We start from the raw sequence: 18,286 nt of genomic DNA on the forward strand, positions 1-18,286 counted from the left end.
CACTCTGGGGAAGGAGAAGCCTGTCAGTATTTTCATAATGAGATTGTACAACTTCAACCACCCTGGACCTCAAAAGTTGTTAGTGAATTATCCTTCTAATTTATCCTGATTCCTCCTTCATCCAGAGTTTTGTTTCATAAATAATGTGTTCTCCTAAACCATCTTTGAATTTCTCCTTGTTATTGTGCTTTCCTCCTGCTTATATGAGAATAAGTGTGATTTCTTAGTGTGATTCATTAATAAATGTTATTTCATCAACAACTAAATAAATAAAACCTCTGGAATTTGTTAATCTTTTCAGTTATATCCTTATGATGGCTGTTTATTATCTATCAAACACCTTGACAAAAATTACTATTTTAAAATTAGCCTCTAAATATTTTTTAAAAAGTGCTTGTTTATATATTTCCTTCTCCAGGGGATCTTCCTGATCCTGGGATTGAACCTGGGTTTTCTGGATAGCAGGTGGATTCTTTACCATTTGAGTCACCAGGGAGTCCCCTAATATAATACTAAGTATTAGAGGAAAACTCAATATATAGTCTTTGGAGAAAGGATTTCTATTAATCTAAAAAGTTCAACAATATTCCAGATGTTTTCATAAGAGATAATTTATGTACTTTGACAATTTGACTGGATACGTCTACTTAGTGGAGTTTCTGTAAGAATCTATTTTATCACTTTGGGCTTCCGGTTAGGAATCATGGCCGCGGCCGTTGGCGACTCACGTGTGAGTACGGGGAAAAAGCTGAAAAATTCACTAAGGAAGAAGAAGAGGATGAAAATGGTAGTCCCGTCTGTAGCATCGGAGCTGGAAGATAAGGACAAAGACGCTTCTGATAATGAAGGTTCTCTAGGAAGCTGTGCCTTGGAAAAAGATCACTTTTCCTCTGGTGATGAAGCAGGAGAAGCTGACAGCGAAGGTGAAGCTGAACCCCGCGAGGATGACAATGCCAGTGCTGCAGAGGCCAGTGTGGGGACTAATGCGGGCTGGGCAGATGCCATGGCCAGAGTCCTGAACAAGAAGATTCCTGAAAGCAAGCCCAGCATCCTGGTCAGAAACAAAGAGCTGGAAAAGGAAAAGGAAAAGTTGAAACAAGAGAGACTAGAGAAAAGAAAACAGCTTGATAAGAAGCGGGAATGGGAAATGATGTGCAGAGTAAAGCCAGATGTTGTCAAAGACAAAGAAACGGAGAGAAATCTTCAGAGAATTGCTACGAGGGGTGTGGTGCAGTTATTTAATGCCGTTCAAAAGCATCAGAAGAATGTAGATGAAAAGGTTAAAGAAGCTGGAGGCTCTGTTAGAAAACGAGCTAAGTTGATATCCTCGGTTTCCAAGAAGGACTTCATCAGTGTTCTGAGAGGGATGGACGGAAGTGCAAGTGAGAATTCTGCTGGGAAGAACTTGAAAGCCAAACAGACGGAAGCGAAATCAGAAGAGGGCCCAGGATGGACGATCTTGCGTGATGATTTCATGATGGGAGCATCCATGAAAGACTGGGACAAAGAAAGTGACGGACCAGATACCAGCAGACCAGGGTCTGGAAGTGACTCTGACACATAACGCTGTATAAGAAACACAGTTTACGTTTTAGTTTTCCTGGAAAAATAGTTCATACTCTGAAGGTTGGGAAACTATAGAGATTGCATTTGTAAGAAAGCCAAAAGACTTTCATTATTACCAACTTTGGTGTTTCCTTTTTTTATGTAAACTTTGTTAAAATTATATTCAAACCTTATATGATTTTAAGCATTGTTCCTTAGAACATTTGTAAAAAGAAATATTTCTACTTGAGAGGTGCATTTTGCTAGGTTCACTATAGGTTTACATACTGCTCTTGGATATTGGTATTTCATTCAGATATCACCAGTGTTTGTGGAAATGCAACATCAATTCATAATTAAAATGAACTCCTTGATGTTAGTGTTTTTCAGCCTCTAACTTACAGACCTGAATATGTATATTTTTTTGTGGGAAAGGGTTGGTGGTGATTTTGGTGAGGTATTGAGAAAACCTATGTATTAATAACAAAATTTTTAAATCTTAGCATTTCTGATTTGGGGTAATGATTTTCTTTATAGATACTCTGGCAAATAATGATTTAAGAAGTATCAAATTTCTACTTCTGTATTGCCTTTTATATGCTAAGTAATGTATATAAATAATGACTTAGATTTATTTTAAATGTTTATTTTTGTATGAGAGATTTACTGAGGTGGAAATTCTCGTATTTAACTTAAACAGTGAAACAATTTCTTAGGAAGCATGTTTGACATGTTCTAGTTGATCTTATTTCCCTATTTTTGAGTTTTTTTCCCCCTAATTTGAGTTAGCTTAAATTTTCTTTTATGGACAGACTGACCAGTGAAATGGTAGACAGTAGATGCGTATGTGTGTGCTTACTCACTTCAGTCGTTATCTGACTCTTTGCGACCCTGTGGACTGTAGCCCACCATGTTCCTCTGTCCATGGGATTCTCCAGGCAAGAATACTGGAGTGGATTGCCAGGCCCTCCTGCAGGGATCGAACCAGCATCTTCTGCAGCTCCTGACTTACAGGCAGGTTCTTTACCACTGAGCTAGCAGGGAAGCCCAGACAGCAGATAGTCTGCATCAGAAAGCTGCATCTGAGTTGAGGCTTGATTCCTTATAGTTGCCTTAAAGATTACTAAGTTGGGTGGCTTTTAAAGTCTAGATAGTAAACAGAAAGAGATGAGACAGCAGGACTATTTAAATACCATTCCAAAATTTCTGTGACACTGGGCCTAAGCTGCAAAGTTTGTAGGGGAATTATTTAATAAAAGTGATCTGTTCATTTTATAAAAGGATTCATTTCACCATCTTTCCATAATAAAAATAGTTGCCTCCTACTAAAAAAAAAAAAAAAGAATCTATTTTATCACTTTGTAACTCTGCTGGTCCTTATTCTAGTCCAATTTGCAAATCTTAAACAAAAGACATTATTTCTTGACATTTACAACACTTGTGTAAGCTTAGGAGAGTTTTGCACTTATATTTTCTCATCTAAAGCATAGAAATTATATATGCTCTACAATATTTTAATGAAATTATATATGCAAATCATCATGCACAGAACTGATACATGTTTATTACTTTATTGATTCTTTTTCTCAATTAATTTAAGCCTCTGAGTACTGCCTTTTCCTTTACACAAACACTTAAGAAACTTAAAATACCATGGGTTAGATTTAAAGTTAGGTGGAAGCCTGAAACCTACAAATAGATAATAATTTTCAGAACATGAAAATCTGGAAGGATACAAGAGTACTTTCTATATCTAGTTTATATTTTTCTATATCTAGTTTCTAAACAGCGATATTATTTAGATGGAAGGGAACAGATTCACTTAAGCAGTTTAAGACATTCTGTAAAAGAGTTTTATTTTATGGATGTCAATGATTTATAATTTGAAGGAAAAGGATGCTGAGACAGAAATTATTGTGTGCTGGAGTCTCATCTAAATTAGGCATCTCAGGGTATCTCAGCTACAATACTTTGTCACTCTTCCCCCTAGTGGCTGCCATGATAATTACATGATTGGTATAGCCAGGACAACAGTTTAGATTACAGTTTATAGTGGGTATCGTTTCTTCTCAGGGCTGAAAGCATTGTTTTAGAAACAGAGCATATATTCAACATCATTAGCCATCAGGCAAACAAAAATTCAAACCACAATGTGCTCCACTACACACCTATTAGACTTTCTGAATAAAATATCATAGTGACAATACCAAGTGTTCTGGCTGGCTCTCTTATATTCTGCTGGTTGGAATTCAAAATGGTACAGTTATTTTGGAAAACTGTTTGGCAATATATCCAAAATTAAACCTGCACTTAATTTTAAGATCTAGAAAACCCAGTCCAAGGTATTTACTCTACAGATGTGAAAACTTATGTTCACACAAAAACACATAAAATTGTTTATGGCAGTTTATTTTTTATGACAACTAGGTAATTGTCCAAAACTGGAAACAATACAAATGGCCTTCAGTAAGGGAATATATTAACAAACTGCTGTACATCTGAACAATTTAATAATATTGAGAAGTAAAAAAGAGAAAGAACAAACTTTTGTTATGCACAATAACTTGGATAAATTCCATAGGCATTATGCCGAGCGAGAGAAGCACATCTCAACAGATCACTTACTGAATGCTTCAGTTATATGACATTCTAAAAGACAAAATTTTGGTGATGGAGAACACTGTAGTTGCCAGAGGTTTGGGGTGAAGGGAGGAAATGAATATAAAGAATACCATAAGGCAGTTTCTTGAGGTAATACAATCATTTTGTATCCTGACTGTGTTGGTGGTTACAGGCGTTATGCATATGTTAATATTTACAAAACTTCACTCCATAAAGAAAGGAGTCAATTCTCTCCTATGAATGTTAAAACATTCAAGTCACAACATATTTACTACTGCTTTAGAAACAGTATTGCATCATGGTAAAAATATATGGGCATCTTTTTTATTACCTATTTTTACCTTTTTTATTTTTTTAAAGTTTTTATTTTGTGTTAGGGTATATCCAGTTAACAATTTTGTGATAGTTTCAGGTGGACAACAAATAGACTCAGCCATAATACATATACAGGTATCCATTCTTCCTCAAACTCCCCTCCCATCCAGTCTGCCACATAACACTGAAAAGAGTTTCATGTGCTATATAGTAGTCCTTGTTGGTTTTCAGTTTTAAATATAACAGTGTGTACATGTCCATCCCAAACTCCCTGACGATCCCTCCCTGCATCCTTCCCCTCCAGCAGCCATAAATTCATTCTCCAAGTCTTTTTGGATAATTGAAGTGTAGCCAGTGAACCAAAAGACACTGTAATTTTTAAAAGTAAAAATGTACATATTGAGAAATTTACACTTAATTTATAATACATGAGATTACCCACTTCTATGTGTTCACCAACATGAAATCTTAAGATTCTTTTGTTTTTTCCATATTTTAGGCGAAGTCAAACTAAACTTATTATTTTGTTTATATTTATTTGCTTTCTACTGGGTTTGATAGTATATTTTACATTCTAGTCTATTTGCATTATTCACACTATTTCTTTCCTTCTGAGACATTTTATTTAGGAAATTTCCACTCTACAAGAATTTGATATAACCGATCTGCCTGGCATCGTTTTGCCTCCGGTGGTCAGGAAATTTTAATTTGTTTTGAACCATTCACTAAATGAAGATGCACAATTAGTCTGCTACTTTGAAGACGTAACTTCCTGCATGTTATTAGTCATTTATGTCTCTCTCATCTGCTTAGCCTTGAGTAACAACAGTGCTGCGAGCTGTCAGTGACTACTGCACAAGCTGTGAAATTACACCACGAAGCAAATTTGATTGTACTGAAAAGACTTTTCACAGGACAAAAGCATGCATCTCTCTTCACACAATTTTGGACTCATGCTAATGACTCATACTGGCAGCAGGGCAGCCGCCAAGGAATGGTGTAAGAGACCTAATGAATAGAAGTTATACTGCCTGACCAAGTTCTGCTCCAGAGCATTTTAACACCTGGATCATAGTGTGGCATGTAAAATCAGACGTCCGATTAATTGGTTCATTCTCACACTCTGGGATTTAACATCCATGCTTTTATTCCATAACATGAACAAGCTATTAGAAATCTTTATTCAGTTCATTAAAGTAGGCTAGATTATTTTGTTTAAGAAAGGATTTAAAATTTCTTTGAATAGCATTTTGCAAATTCTGAATTACCCCAAAACATTACATTTAATTGTCTATCTATTTTAATAGAACTCTTAATGAATATATGCTCCTGTTCATGTGTGTGCCTTGAGGGTAAAGGACATGACATTAGAATTGAAGATACACATCTTTCTGAAGTCCTTTACTTTTCGGTGTGTGATCATAGCTTTGATGGGAATGCCTGTATCTTAAAGATGTAGATAATATAATCATATAAGATCTGGTACCCTATTGTATATAGACGTGATGAAATTATTGAATTTTATTTGCAGGGTCTTTGAGAAAATCAAAGGAGCTTATCAGTGTGGTACCAATTCAAAATAAAAAAAATTTTTGAAAAGAACTTTTATGAAAAGGGACTAATTTGTTAGTTTCAACAAAAAGTTCAACACACTTTCCATTTACTGATTGCAATATTTGACACCTTTGTTCACAAGGCAACAGATATAGTTGTCATGTAAATAACAAAACTGTAAAAATAAAAGGTGTATATATATATATATATATGTATAATCTAAAATATGACAGACAAAATAGATAACTAATAAGAACCTCTTGTATAGCACAAGGAACTCTATACTCTGTAATAGCCAGTAATGCAAAATAAAAATGAAGGAGCAATTCTGAATTTCAAAAACTAATTTTTAAAAGAATGACACAAATGAACTTATCTACAGAACAGAATGGAGAAGGCAATGGCACCCCACTCCAGCACTCTTGCCTGGAAAATCCCATGGACGCAGGAGCCTGGTGGGCTGCAGTCCATGGGGTGGCTAAGAGTCGGACACGACTGAGCGACTTCACTTTCACTCTTCACTTTCATGTATTGGAGAAGGAAATGGCAACCCACTCCAGTGTTCTTGCCTGAAGAATCCCAGGGACAGGGGAGCCTGGTGGGCTGCTATCTATGGGGTCATACAGAGTCGGACACGACTGAAGCGGCTTAGCAGCAGCAGCAGCAGCACAAAACAGAAACAGACTCACAGATATAGAAAATAGATCTATGGTTGCCTAGGGAGATGGAGGAAGGATGGACCAGGAGTTTAAGATTAGCAGATGCAAACTACTATATATATAATATGGATAAAAAACAAGGTCCTAGTGGGTAACACAGGAAATTACATTAAATATCTTGTGATAAACCGTAATGAAAAAGAATATATATATATATATACATAACATGTATAACTGAATCACTTTCGTCTATAGCAGAAATTAATACATTGTAAATCAACTATTTCAATTTTTTTAAAGGCTATATACACATATAAAACTAGCCTCATGGCTGGTATTTCTTTTAATAAAAACAGAAATTTATAAAGGCAATTAAGAATACTAATTTACAAGTATGCTGCTGCTAAGTCGCTTCAGTCGTGTCCAACTCTGTGCGACCCCATAGACGGCAGCCCACCAGGCTCCCCCATCCGTGGGATTCTCCAGGCTAGAACACTGGAGTGGGTTGCCATTTCCTTCTCCAATGCATGAAAGTGAAAAGTGAAAGTGAAGTCACTCAGTAAGTGTCCAACTCTTCGTGACCCCATGGACTACAGCCTACCAGGCTCCTCCGTCCACGGAATTGTCCAGGCAAGAGTACTGGAGTGGGTTGCCATTGCCTTCTCTGAATTTACAAGTATGCCCATTACTATTTAGTTATAATCTCCATAAAATACTTTCTGGAATATCAATAATTTGTTTCCCACATGACAGGGAAAAACTAATAACCAAAAGTTTCCTAAATGGTTTCTTTCAGTTTGGTAAATTATCCACCAGAATAAAACATATTGTATAAAAATATGATGTTTGTCTACCTTTGCCATGGTTCCCCATTCCCACCCTCTTTTCATTCATCTTCAAGACACCCACTTCAGATATTCCATTGGGCTGAACCCCAACTCCAAAGCTCATTCTAGTTTCTCTAGTGCCATGGTTAATCCGCATGGAGATTCTTAGCCTTACTATTTATCTAGTAATTGTGCCAATAGTGGACTCAAAGAAAAATTCATGCAACATGCAATATTTTAAATTTACTTTCCTAAAGACAGTAATCCTACCTTTGTTTCTGTGAAAGTTGATATTTCTCCTCTGTCAGATCTGTATCATGCCACAGGTGGGACAAGCATTTTCAACTTGACTATTCCTTTATTAAAATAGTACATCTAGCCCTACAATAACATCCAAGGTACTCACTATGCTTAATAAAATAATCAACAAACTTGAAACAGTGCTGTTAGTGAATTCTGAGAATTCAGAAGTTTTGTAAAGAAAAGTATTAAATCCAACTTGTTAGTTCATATACAAAACGTAGAAAAGAAAAGAGTTAATAAATTACATAAGTGCTAAAATGGATAAGCTCATTAAAAACCCATTACTTCTATTGCAATATCAGTAAAAGCTTAATAAGTTGTGATTATGGGCCAATTTTCCAGCTGAGGCTTCTTCTTCTTGCAAAATGTAAACAGGAAGAAAAAGCAGTTTGACATCAAAACTGTGGTACAGCCAGATTTCATTCCACTTAGAAAGTAAACTAGATCTAAGTGAACTTTATTTTTCATTCATTTTAAATTTTTTACCTTGTAATACAGATGAAAGATTTTATGATACAGGGTATATGTGTGAAAGCACATATATTGTGGCTACATACTCATAATAGATCCTTAGCTACTCCGATTATTATCCGCATGTGGTGGGATGACTGTAACATGGACCTTTTCTTCCACTGATTTTTCAACCATTGCTACTTTAATGAGTATCAAGAACATTTAGTAAACTGCCTGCTGAACAAACATTCTTCAACAAGCATTGCTTAGAAGTACTACCAAAAACGAACAAATAAAAACCCTGCAAACAGCAACAAAATAAAGGTCTCATTTCCTACAACTGCACGCCACACTCAGCTGCTGTCTTTCTCAGACAAAACTGAAGCAAATTTCTGGAGCCTGACTCATTTAGTCTACTTAAGTCTGTTTCCCGAGCTTCTGATTATTTTTTAATCACAATCTGGAAACTCAAGAGGATCATTTATATCACCCAACTGTTACATTATCACCCACCATCCTGTATTAAAAAAGATGGCACTTTGGTGATAGCAGAATAAATGTTCCACAATTTTTTGCTGTTATCTTGACTTTGACTTGCCACTTAAAGTTTATTAAAGTCCATGAGTTATATTGGATATTTTTAAGTGTGCCAAATATGATATTTATGCCAAACTTCACCATTTTAAGTATCTTTGTTTTCCTTAATATAGGAAACCCTGTCTGTTTGTCCCTTTCTAAAGAACTTACAAATTTGGGATATTTAATTTTTGTCACCCTGAATAAACTGTCACGATATTTTGAAGCTGCTCCTATCATCGCTATTATTAAAACAAGGGTCATAGAGAGGGTGTACTAACTTTGTGTATCTCTGTTCTCTCTTGTTTAATGATCCTGAAATATATTTTCAATATCTTGAAATCTAGCATAAATTTAGACTGTCATTTGGTAAAAAGCATATAGGGTTTCATGAGTATCAGCTACACAGAAGATACCAGAGACCAAGCAAGAGATTAATATTAAACACCTCAAAAATATTAACAATCATTAACAGAAAAGAACATTCCTAGGCAAATCCCTATATCTTCAACAAATGAAAATAGACTAAAGTTAATCAATTTAGTTTGGAAGAGTAGAGAACACTAGTGTGTATCTCCTTTATGCAGCCAGTTCTTGGTGTGTATGCATTACAAAGTTTTCAGTTCAGTTCAGTTCAGTTCAGTCGCTCAGTCGTGTCCGACTCTTTGCGACCCCATGAATCACAGCACACCAGGCCTCCCTGTCCATCACCAACTCCCGGAGTCCACCCAAACCCATTTCCATTGAGTCAGTGATGCCATCCAACCATCTCATCCTCTGTTGCCCCCTTCTCCTTCTGCCTCAATCTTTCCCAGCATCAGGGTCTTTTCAAATGAATCAGCTCTTTGCATCAGGTGGCCAAAGTATTAGAGTTTCAGCCTCAACATCAGTCCTTCCAATGAACACCCAGGTCTGATCTCCCTTAGGATGGACTGATTGGATCTCCTTGCAGTCCAAGGGACTCTCAAGAGTCTTCTCCAACACCATAGTTCAAAGCATCAATTCTTCAGCTCTCAGCTTTCTTTAAAGTCCAACTCTCACATCCATCATGACTACTGGAAAAACCATAGGCTTGACTAGATGGACCTTTGTGGTTAAAATGCTGTCTAGGTTGATTGTAACTTTCCTTCCAAGGAGTAAGTGCCTTTTAATTTCATGGCTGCAGTCACCATCTGCAGTGGTTTTAGTTTTACATTCTTGTATATAAGGGCTTCCCAGGTGGCTCAGTGGTAAAGAATCTTCCTGCAAAGCAGGAGACATGGAAGAGATAAGGGTTAGATCCTTGAGTCAGGTGATCCTCTGGAGAAGGAAATGGCAACCCACTCCAATATTCTTGCCTGGGAAATCCCATAGATAGAGAAGCCTGGAGGGCTACAGTCCATGGGTTCACAAAAGAGTAGAACATGACTTAGCAACTAAACAACAATTACGTGGTTTTGCAAGTTACTTGTTAAGGTTAGTACTGAGTATTTTTTGTAGTTATCATTGCTTTTGTGAATGTGTTCTTTTAACACCCATTATACTGTCTGGTGTGTTGCTACTGATATATAGGAAAGACAATACATTTATTGTACATTCACCTGTAATATTTTGTTAATGAATTCCGTTTTTAGATTTTAAAGTTTCTTTGTTGTTTGTTAACTGATCTTTCCAAAGAAAGAGACTTAGATTTTATTGATCAAATCAATGGGTTATTTAGTCATATTTTTCAGTAATGACTCCTTCTATTTTCATTAATTCCATTCTTCTGTCCTTTTAATGCATTTTCTTTTTAAATGTACTTGTGTTGAATGTTTATTTCTTGTCTTTCGTATTTTTAATTAGTGTGCTTAAGAGTACCTGTCTTCCTCTGATAAATGTGCAAATAAATTACATATTTCCTGGGTATCTTTGTACAGACATTATATTAAGTACATTTACTGGTTATGTAGATGATGCTGATTACCTTATGCAAAGTGAAATAAACTAATCAAAGTAACATGTAGTAAGAGGAGATATAGGATTCAAACCCACAGCTGACCAAATATGGAGCAGGAGTATTAGCCCATGTGGCATCAGACACTCTGGTTAAATGTTTAGCGATAGCCACCAGTATTGACTTGCTTAAAAAAAATTTTTTTTTGACAAGCATTTCAGATGATTTCCTGGCTATGGATTCATTTTTGTCAGTTCTTTTGATAAGTTCAAAATATTATTGCATTGTCGTAAAGAATGCAGCTGGAATGATTTCTACCTTTTGGAATATAAAAATATTGGCTTGGCCAAAATATTCATTTAGGTTTTTCTGTAACATCTTATGGAAAAATCTGAACAAATTTGGCCAACTCAACATTTTCTCTTGTCTAGTTGTGTGAATCTTTTGTGAGCATTTAAACATTACATATTCCATATATCTATAAAATTGGTGTGTTTTTTTTTTTTTTTAATATCTGTAACGTATGTGTTAGTTGCTCAGTCATGTTTGACTCTTTGTGATCTCATGGACTGTAGCCTGCCAGGCTCCTCTGTGCATGGGATTCTCCAGGCAAGAGTACTGGAGTGGGTTATCATTCCCTTCTCCAGGGGATCTTCCCAACCCAAGGACTGAATCCGCATCTCCTGCATGGGCAGGAGGATTCTTTACCTTCTGAGCCACACAGGTTTTGATGTATATGTAACACCAAACTTTCCTACAAAAGTTTGGAAATAAATATGGAAATAATATTGTGAAGAATAGTAAAGAGAACAGAGTGAAATCATATAAGATATTTCCTAGCAATTCATTTCTTGACATTATATTTAATCAGTAACATTATAAAATATATATATCAAGCCTATTTTCAAAAGTGGCAAATGCATATTTTTTTTCAAATTTCTACTTAACTATGACAGTATAAAAAGAATGCTTTGATATATGACCTCCTTTTAAGATTTGCTAAAATCTTCTTGCAAAAAGTATCAGGTGTGTAGATCAGAGAAGTGATAATTAGCAAGATTTCTACTCTACTTAATCTTACACCTCTCTTGCATAAAATGAGGCATTAGCTTTCTAAATTTATCCAATAAACATCAGTCTAGGTTATAAGATGCAAAAATAAAATACCATGAGGAAGTTGGTGAATAATGTCACATTTCACTGCTGAAATATGTATATATGAAGATTACATGCCATAACTATTTTATTTTATTAATCTCTTTCACTTAAAGGCTAGTTTGGAAAGAAGAGCATCTGGTTTTAATGAACTTACATGTGTTGATTTTTCTACTCCCAAATAACACTGTTAATATGACACACTAGATTGTTTATTGCTCATAAAAAAGGCTGTAGAATATATGGACAATAATACATCTTTGAATAATAAAAGTCTGTTTTTTTAAGGACTAATATACATTAATTATCACAAATATATAAAGGGCCAAATGTTGAGTCAACATCATCCCATAGAAAATATTCTCCTATCTGTATAATTTGAAATTTTCTAATCCCTGAACTCTTTGGAGTTTTATGTAGCAAAGGATTTGGGCAAAAAGATCATGCATTTCTGGAATTCTGCAATAGAGATAAAAAGCTTTGAAAAAACGTAAGCTTTAATTTTACACACACAGTGTTATGCAATGTCAGCAGATATTTTTAAGTACCTATTAAAGAGTATGGATGAATCAAATGTACTTTAATGAAAATGATCATTACAATGATGTTGAAAAATGTAGATAAAACCTATAGTAGAAATAACTTGTTCTGACACTGATTTTTAGCAAAACATTTTACATGCATAATTTTGGGGGTATAGTGGAAGAAAAATAAACACACAGGAATTCTTGGCTGAGATCACCAAGTATGTAACTCACAGAAGAGTTCCAATCTATTCTAACTCCAGACCCTGTATTTAGCCAGCAAATTCTACTCCAGAGTCAAGGTAAAGTGAAAGTGCAAGTCGCTGAATTGTGTCAGACTCTCTGAGACCCCTTGGACTATAAGTCCCTGGAATTATCCAGGCCTGAATACTGGAGTGGGTAACTGTTCCCTTCTCCAGGGGATCATTCCAACCCAGAGATTGGACCCAGGTCTCCAACATTGTGGGTGGCTTCTTTACCACTGAGCCACAAGGGAAGCCCAAGAATACAGGAGTGGGTAGCCTATCCCTTCTCCAGCGGATCTCCCCGACCCAGGAATCCAACCGGAGTCTCTTGCACTGCAGGCGGATTCTTTACCAATTGAACTATCAAGGAAGCCCGCATTAAAAGCCCTCAGCTAAAGAGCATTATGACTGCAGCAGACAGTTTGCTTACTTTTCCTATGAACAGACAGAAAGGATAATTTGGACTATTAAACATGTGCCGCTTTCTCAGCGATACACCCCCCAACCCCACTCCAACATCAGTGACCTTTATTAAGTCTGGTAAATTCTAATCACCTTACTGTCCTCAAAATGAAGATACATAGCTGTGCCTCCCTTTGTTTCCTTCTTCGTATGAGGAGCAAGAATTATTAAATAATTTTCAAATCTGAAATACCTGTTGCCAGTTACAAGGATGAATTGCTCTCTGACTATATCCCCTAGAGAGCCATTTTATTATTAAACTTCAAAGCAATAATCAGTGCTCTTCAGGTTTTCAAGGTGTTAATAAACATCCTCTCCCGTTATGCATTTCCAGCATACCCCTTATTCAAGAAAGTATTCATATATTGCTTTCTTTTACTACATAATTGGTTTATTATACTGTACAGACTTTCTCTGCCCTCAAATCATTGTTGATCAGCCCAAGAATATCTGTTCTATTTTTCCATGATACCATATCTGACATTTAAATAGCATGTTAACATATAATGAAATAGAAAGTTTTAAACCCATAGTTATTGTGTTCTTTTTTTTCTTTCCTTAGAACTTATTTACGTTTCATTTCAGTATCTTATTTTCTTACTCATCCACAGACATCTCAGTGATGTTAGTAGCATGCTGTATTTTAAAATTTATTTCTAAAGAAGGGCAGAAGTAAAAGAAGGAGAGTGTTAAATAATTTGACATTTTCTTACCACCTGAAAAAGGGCAAACACATTTCAATATCTTATTGAAGACAAATGCCTGGCCTTTCACTCCTGCCTTCTCAGTGACAATAGTCATGTTTTCTTACATGTACATAACACATAAATTACCTCACTGATCTGCAAACAGGAATTTTGTGTGCAATCCAGGACAATTACAATCCCCCTTTAGGTAGAGAAGGAAATTAACTTTCAACAATTCTGGAATTGCCCCAAATGCATGCTATGTGACCATAGACCATGTCTTCCAAGAGCAAAGACCATGTCTTCCAACAGGATGTTTACTCTCCCTTAATCCTCCAACATCTTCACATTTTGATTTCTTCTTTTTAAGAGTTTTTGCTTTTGTATCTGAATCTTATATAAGCTTCCTTCATATTTAATTAAGATAAAATAATAGAAATTAAACTTTTCAAACCAAACAATACTAGGTTCAAATCTAAACTGTAACTACCTTAATTAGGCAACTGATATACTCTTTTGAAGTTTGTTTAGTATTTTTATGACCTGAAATAGTACACAGAGAGAACTTAACATTCTCACATGTCAAAAATCATGTTTAAGTGTGATATACATTTTTGTTTTCACTTAGTTAAATTTGTGACAACTTGCTTAGATGTGAGTAATATAAATTACTTTTCATGACCTCTTGAATAAAGAGAATTAAAAGAATATTTCCTGTAATTCTCATCAAATTAAGGAATCCAACTTACTGCATTTAGCAATTTATTGAAAAAATTTGACCATATTTAAGACTCTCAACTCCATGTGATAGTTATTAAAGGTTTCTATGATGAAAAACAAAGTCTGTATCAGCTTGGCATTAATCACAAATGTTTGGTCCAACACTCCATATTGTATTTTGGGGGATCACTGCTCAATGGGAGAAAGGGACTCTAAGCTTTCAATTTTTAGAACTATGTTACTTTTCTTCAAAACAATTATCGTATGAATAAACGTTAGCTTCTGATACTTGTCACTGTCCATGGGAATAATAGGGGGAAAAAAAAAAAAAGCCACAGCTTAGCTATCTATTTACCTAAAACATAGACCATCATAAGTAGAACTTTCAACCTGTTCAAATTAATTTTGTGAATTTCCTCTAAAGTAACTAGTGAGTTCTTCTTACAGTTAAACACAGCTATTATTTTAGAGAACATAAAAATATCAACATACTACAAAACATGTCCACATGTCCATTTGGAAAAATTGATACTTCATCCTAAAGACAAGACAATTATGAAGGACAGTTATTTCTACATAAATTGTAAAGTAATATATTTCAATAAATACAAAAGTACTCAAGATAACTTCTTGAAAGTCTAATCTTAAAACAGTAAATAAAATCCAAGCCAAATTATTCTCAATTAATCCCCTACCTTTTAAAGTAAGATGATAATCTCATTAAAAAGTCAACATTTCTAACCTAAAATTAAAAGAAATCAAGAGACAGAAGGGTGATGTATCCATTGTATATAATGATTTAGAGTGTGTGAACCTGGAACAAGTACATTTATTTCTGTTCATTTAAGAGAGAGTTGTGCTAGGGTGCAAAAACCAGTGAGATAGACTTCCATATCAAGTGCATTATCAAGCTAAGGTCCAATGTTTCAACTATTGTGCAAATATAACTGCTATTATTAAACCAATACATCCTCCACAGCATCTCAAAACATAACAACACAGCTATAATAGCTTGAAGCTCAATATTTTCTATTATAACACAAATAGAACCAACCACAGTTTTTACTACAGGTGCTACAGAGACTCAGAAGTGAAAGGGCATAAATGACTACCTTGAATATATTACAGTGAAACTTCTGCAGAACCCTATTTTCAGTGTTCCTGGTGAACAAACAAAACTACTTGCAATTTAATCAAAGATTGTCATGATTTCAAGAAGAAACCCCAATTTACACTGAAATTATCCTTCCTGAAGCATTCAATACTTTCAGAAAGACATGGAAAATAGATATACCACTGGTCAGAGACAACCAAATATCTTTCTAATTTTTTTAAAAGCATGAACTTAATAAACTACTAAAATATCAGTCTCTGAAAAATTCTCTAGCTGATCATACATTTTGAGGAAGGAATTTGGAGGAGTTCTTTTCCTCTCCCACAAGCTAAAATATAGTAGAAGTATCTACTTTCAGAGTGGGCATGAGGATCTCTGCAGACATGTTCCCCAGTACACACACACACACACACACACACACACACACACACACACACACTCTCACACTCACACACACAGTGAAAAAATTACTTTAAAAAGCAACCACTTAAAATCTCCAGAAAAGGCTATCATATGGACACCTTACCTTTGACAAAGGAGGCAAGAATATACAATGGAGAAAAGACAATCTCTTTAACAAGCGGTACTGGGAAAACTGGTCAACCACTTGTAAAAGAATGAAACTAGAACACTTTCTAATACCATGCACAAAAATAAACTCAAAATGGATTAAAGATCTAAATGTAAGACCACAAACTATAAAACTCCGAGAGGAAAACATAGGCAAAGCACTCTCTGACATAAATCATAGCAAGATCCTCTATGACCCCCCTCCCAGACTAATGGAAATAACAAACAAACTGGACCTAATTAAACTTAAAAGTTTTTGTACAATGAAGGAAACTATAAGCAAGATGAAAAGACAGCCTTCAGAATGGGAGAAAATAATAGCAAATGAAGCAACTGACAAAGAATTAATCTCAAAAATATACAAGCAACACATGCAGCTCAATTCCAGAAAAATAAACTACCCAGTCAAAAAATGGGCCAAAGAACTAAACAGGCATCTCTCCAAAGAAGACTTACAGATGGCTAACAAACACATGAAAAGACGTGTTTTCAGTCATTATCAGAGAAATGCAAATCAAAACCACAATGAAATACCATCTCACGCTGGTCAAAATGGCTGCTATCAAAAAGCCTACAAACAATAAATGCTGGAGAGGGTGTGGGGAAAGGGGAACCCTCTTACACTGTTGGTGGGAATGCAAACTAGTACAGCCACTATGGAGAACAGTGTGGAGATTCCTTAAAAAACTCGAAATAGAACTGCCATCTGACCCAGCAATCCCACTGCTGGGCATATACACCGAGGAAACCAGAACTGAAAGAGACATGTGTGCCCCAATGTTCATCGCAGCACTGTTTATAATAGCCAGGACATGGAAGAAAACTAGATGTCCATCAGCAGAGGAATGGATAAGAAAGTCACGGTACATATACACAAGGGAATATTCTCAGCTATTAAAAAGAATGTGCTTGAATCAGTTCTAATGAGGTGGATGAAACTGGAGACTACTATACAGAATGAAGTAAGTTAGAAAGAAAAACATCAATATAGTATATTAACACATATATATGGAATTTAGAAAGAAGGTAACGATAACCCTGTATGCAAGACAGCAAAAGAGACACAGATGTAAAGAACAGACTTTTGGATTCTGTGGGAGAAGGTGAGGGTGGGGTGATTTGAGAGAACAGCATTGAAACGTGTATATTATCATATGTGAAGTAGATCACCAGTCTAAGTTCAATGCATGAGACAGGGTGCTCAGGGCTGGTGCACTGGGATGACCCTGAGGAATGGGATGGGGAGGGAGGTGGGAGGGGGTTCAGGACGGGGGTTCAGAATGGGGAATACATGTACACTCATGGCTGATGCATGTTAATGTATGCCATAAATGACTACAATATTGTAAAGTAATTAGCCTCCAATTAAAATCAATAAATTAATTTCTTTAAAAGGCTGTCAGGGCATTTAGCAAGTGAATAAACATTTATTTGGGAATATTGAGTACATCTCAGTAACAAAAGTATCTGTGGCACTTGAGCCATAACCTGCTCCCTTCACCCCATCTTGCTTCAAGTAGGAGATGGCTCCTGCTCCTGCTCCCAGATGAGGACCACAGGCATCTCCCTGGGAGTCCATGTGACCAGCATTTCACATTGCTCCCACATCGGTGTTATTGAGACTAAACTTTAAGCAAGTGTAACCAAAATGTGGAGGTCTTCTTTCTTCCACAAAGACCCCACATTGAGGGCAAAGTACCTACACCAGATATGGTAAGCTGAGAATACTAGGGTCTCTATTGCCCTCACACCAGTTTGCTCATAGAGCAGAGATTCAACATGAAAAAAGGCAAGCTGTGAAGACCAGAGGCTATACCCCCACCCAACAAAGCACTCTAGCCATACAGGAGAGGTGTCACTGTAAGAGAACTGAACCACTGACAACAGATCCAAACATTGGGCAAATATCTGAATAGACTTTCTTCAAAAAGGTACACAAGTGACCAATAATGATATGAAAAGATGTTCAACATCATTAGCTATCATAGAAAGGCAAAACCAGTGAGATATCACTTTGTACTCACCAGGATGGCTAATATCA

General features: G+C 35.8%; 1 protein-coding gene across 1 annotated transcript; it reads left to right on the plus strand.

The window, feature by feature from the left end:
- Positions 1-691: 691 nt before the first annotated feature.
- Positions 692-2,825, plus strand: LOC138422273 (RRP15-like protein). Its single transcript, XM_069557006.1, has one exon. It carries the CDS (start codon positions 704-706, stop codon positions 1,562-1,564), a length of 861 nt encoding a protein of 286 aa, XP_069413107.1. The 5' UTR covers positions 692-703; the 3' UTR covers positions 1,565-2,825.
- Positions 2,826-18,286: the final 15,461 nt, after the last annotated feature.

This window comes from Ovis canadensis, chromosome 17, assembly GCF_042477335.2.
Source record: "Ovis canadensis isolate MfBH-ARS-UI-01 breed Bighorn chromosome 17, ARS-UI_OviCan_v2, whole genome shotgun sequence".
Taxonomy (NCBI): Eukaryota; Metazoa; Chordata; class Mammalia; order Artiodactyla; family Bovidae; genus Ovis; species Ovis canadensis.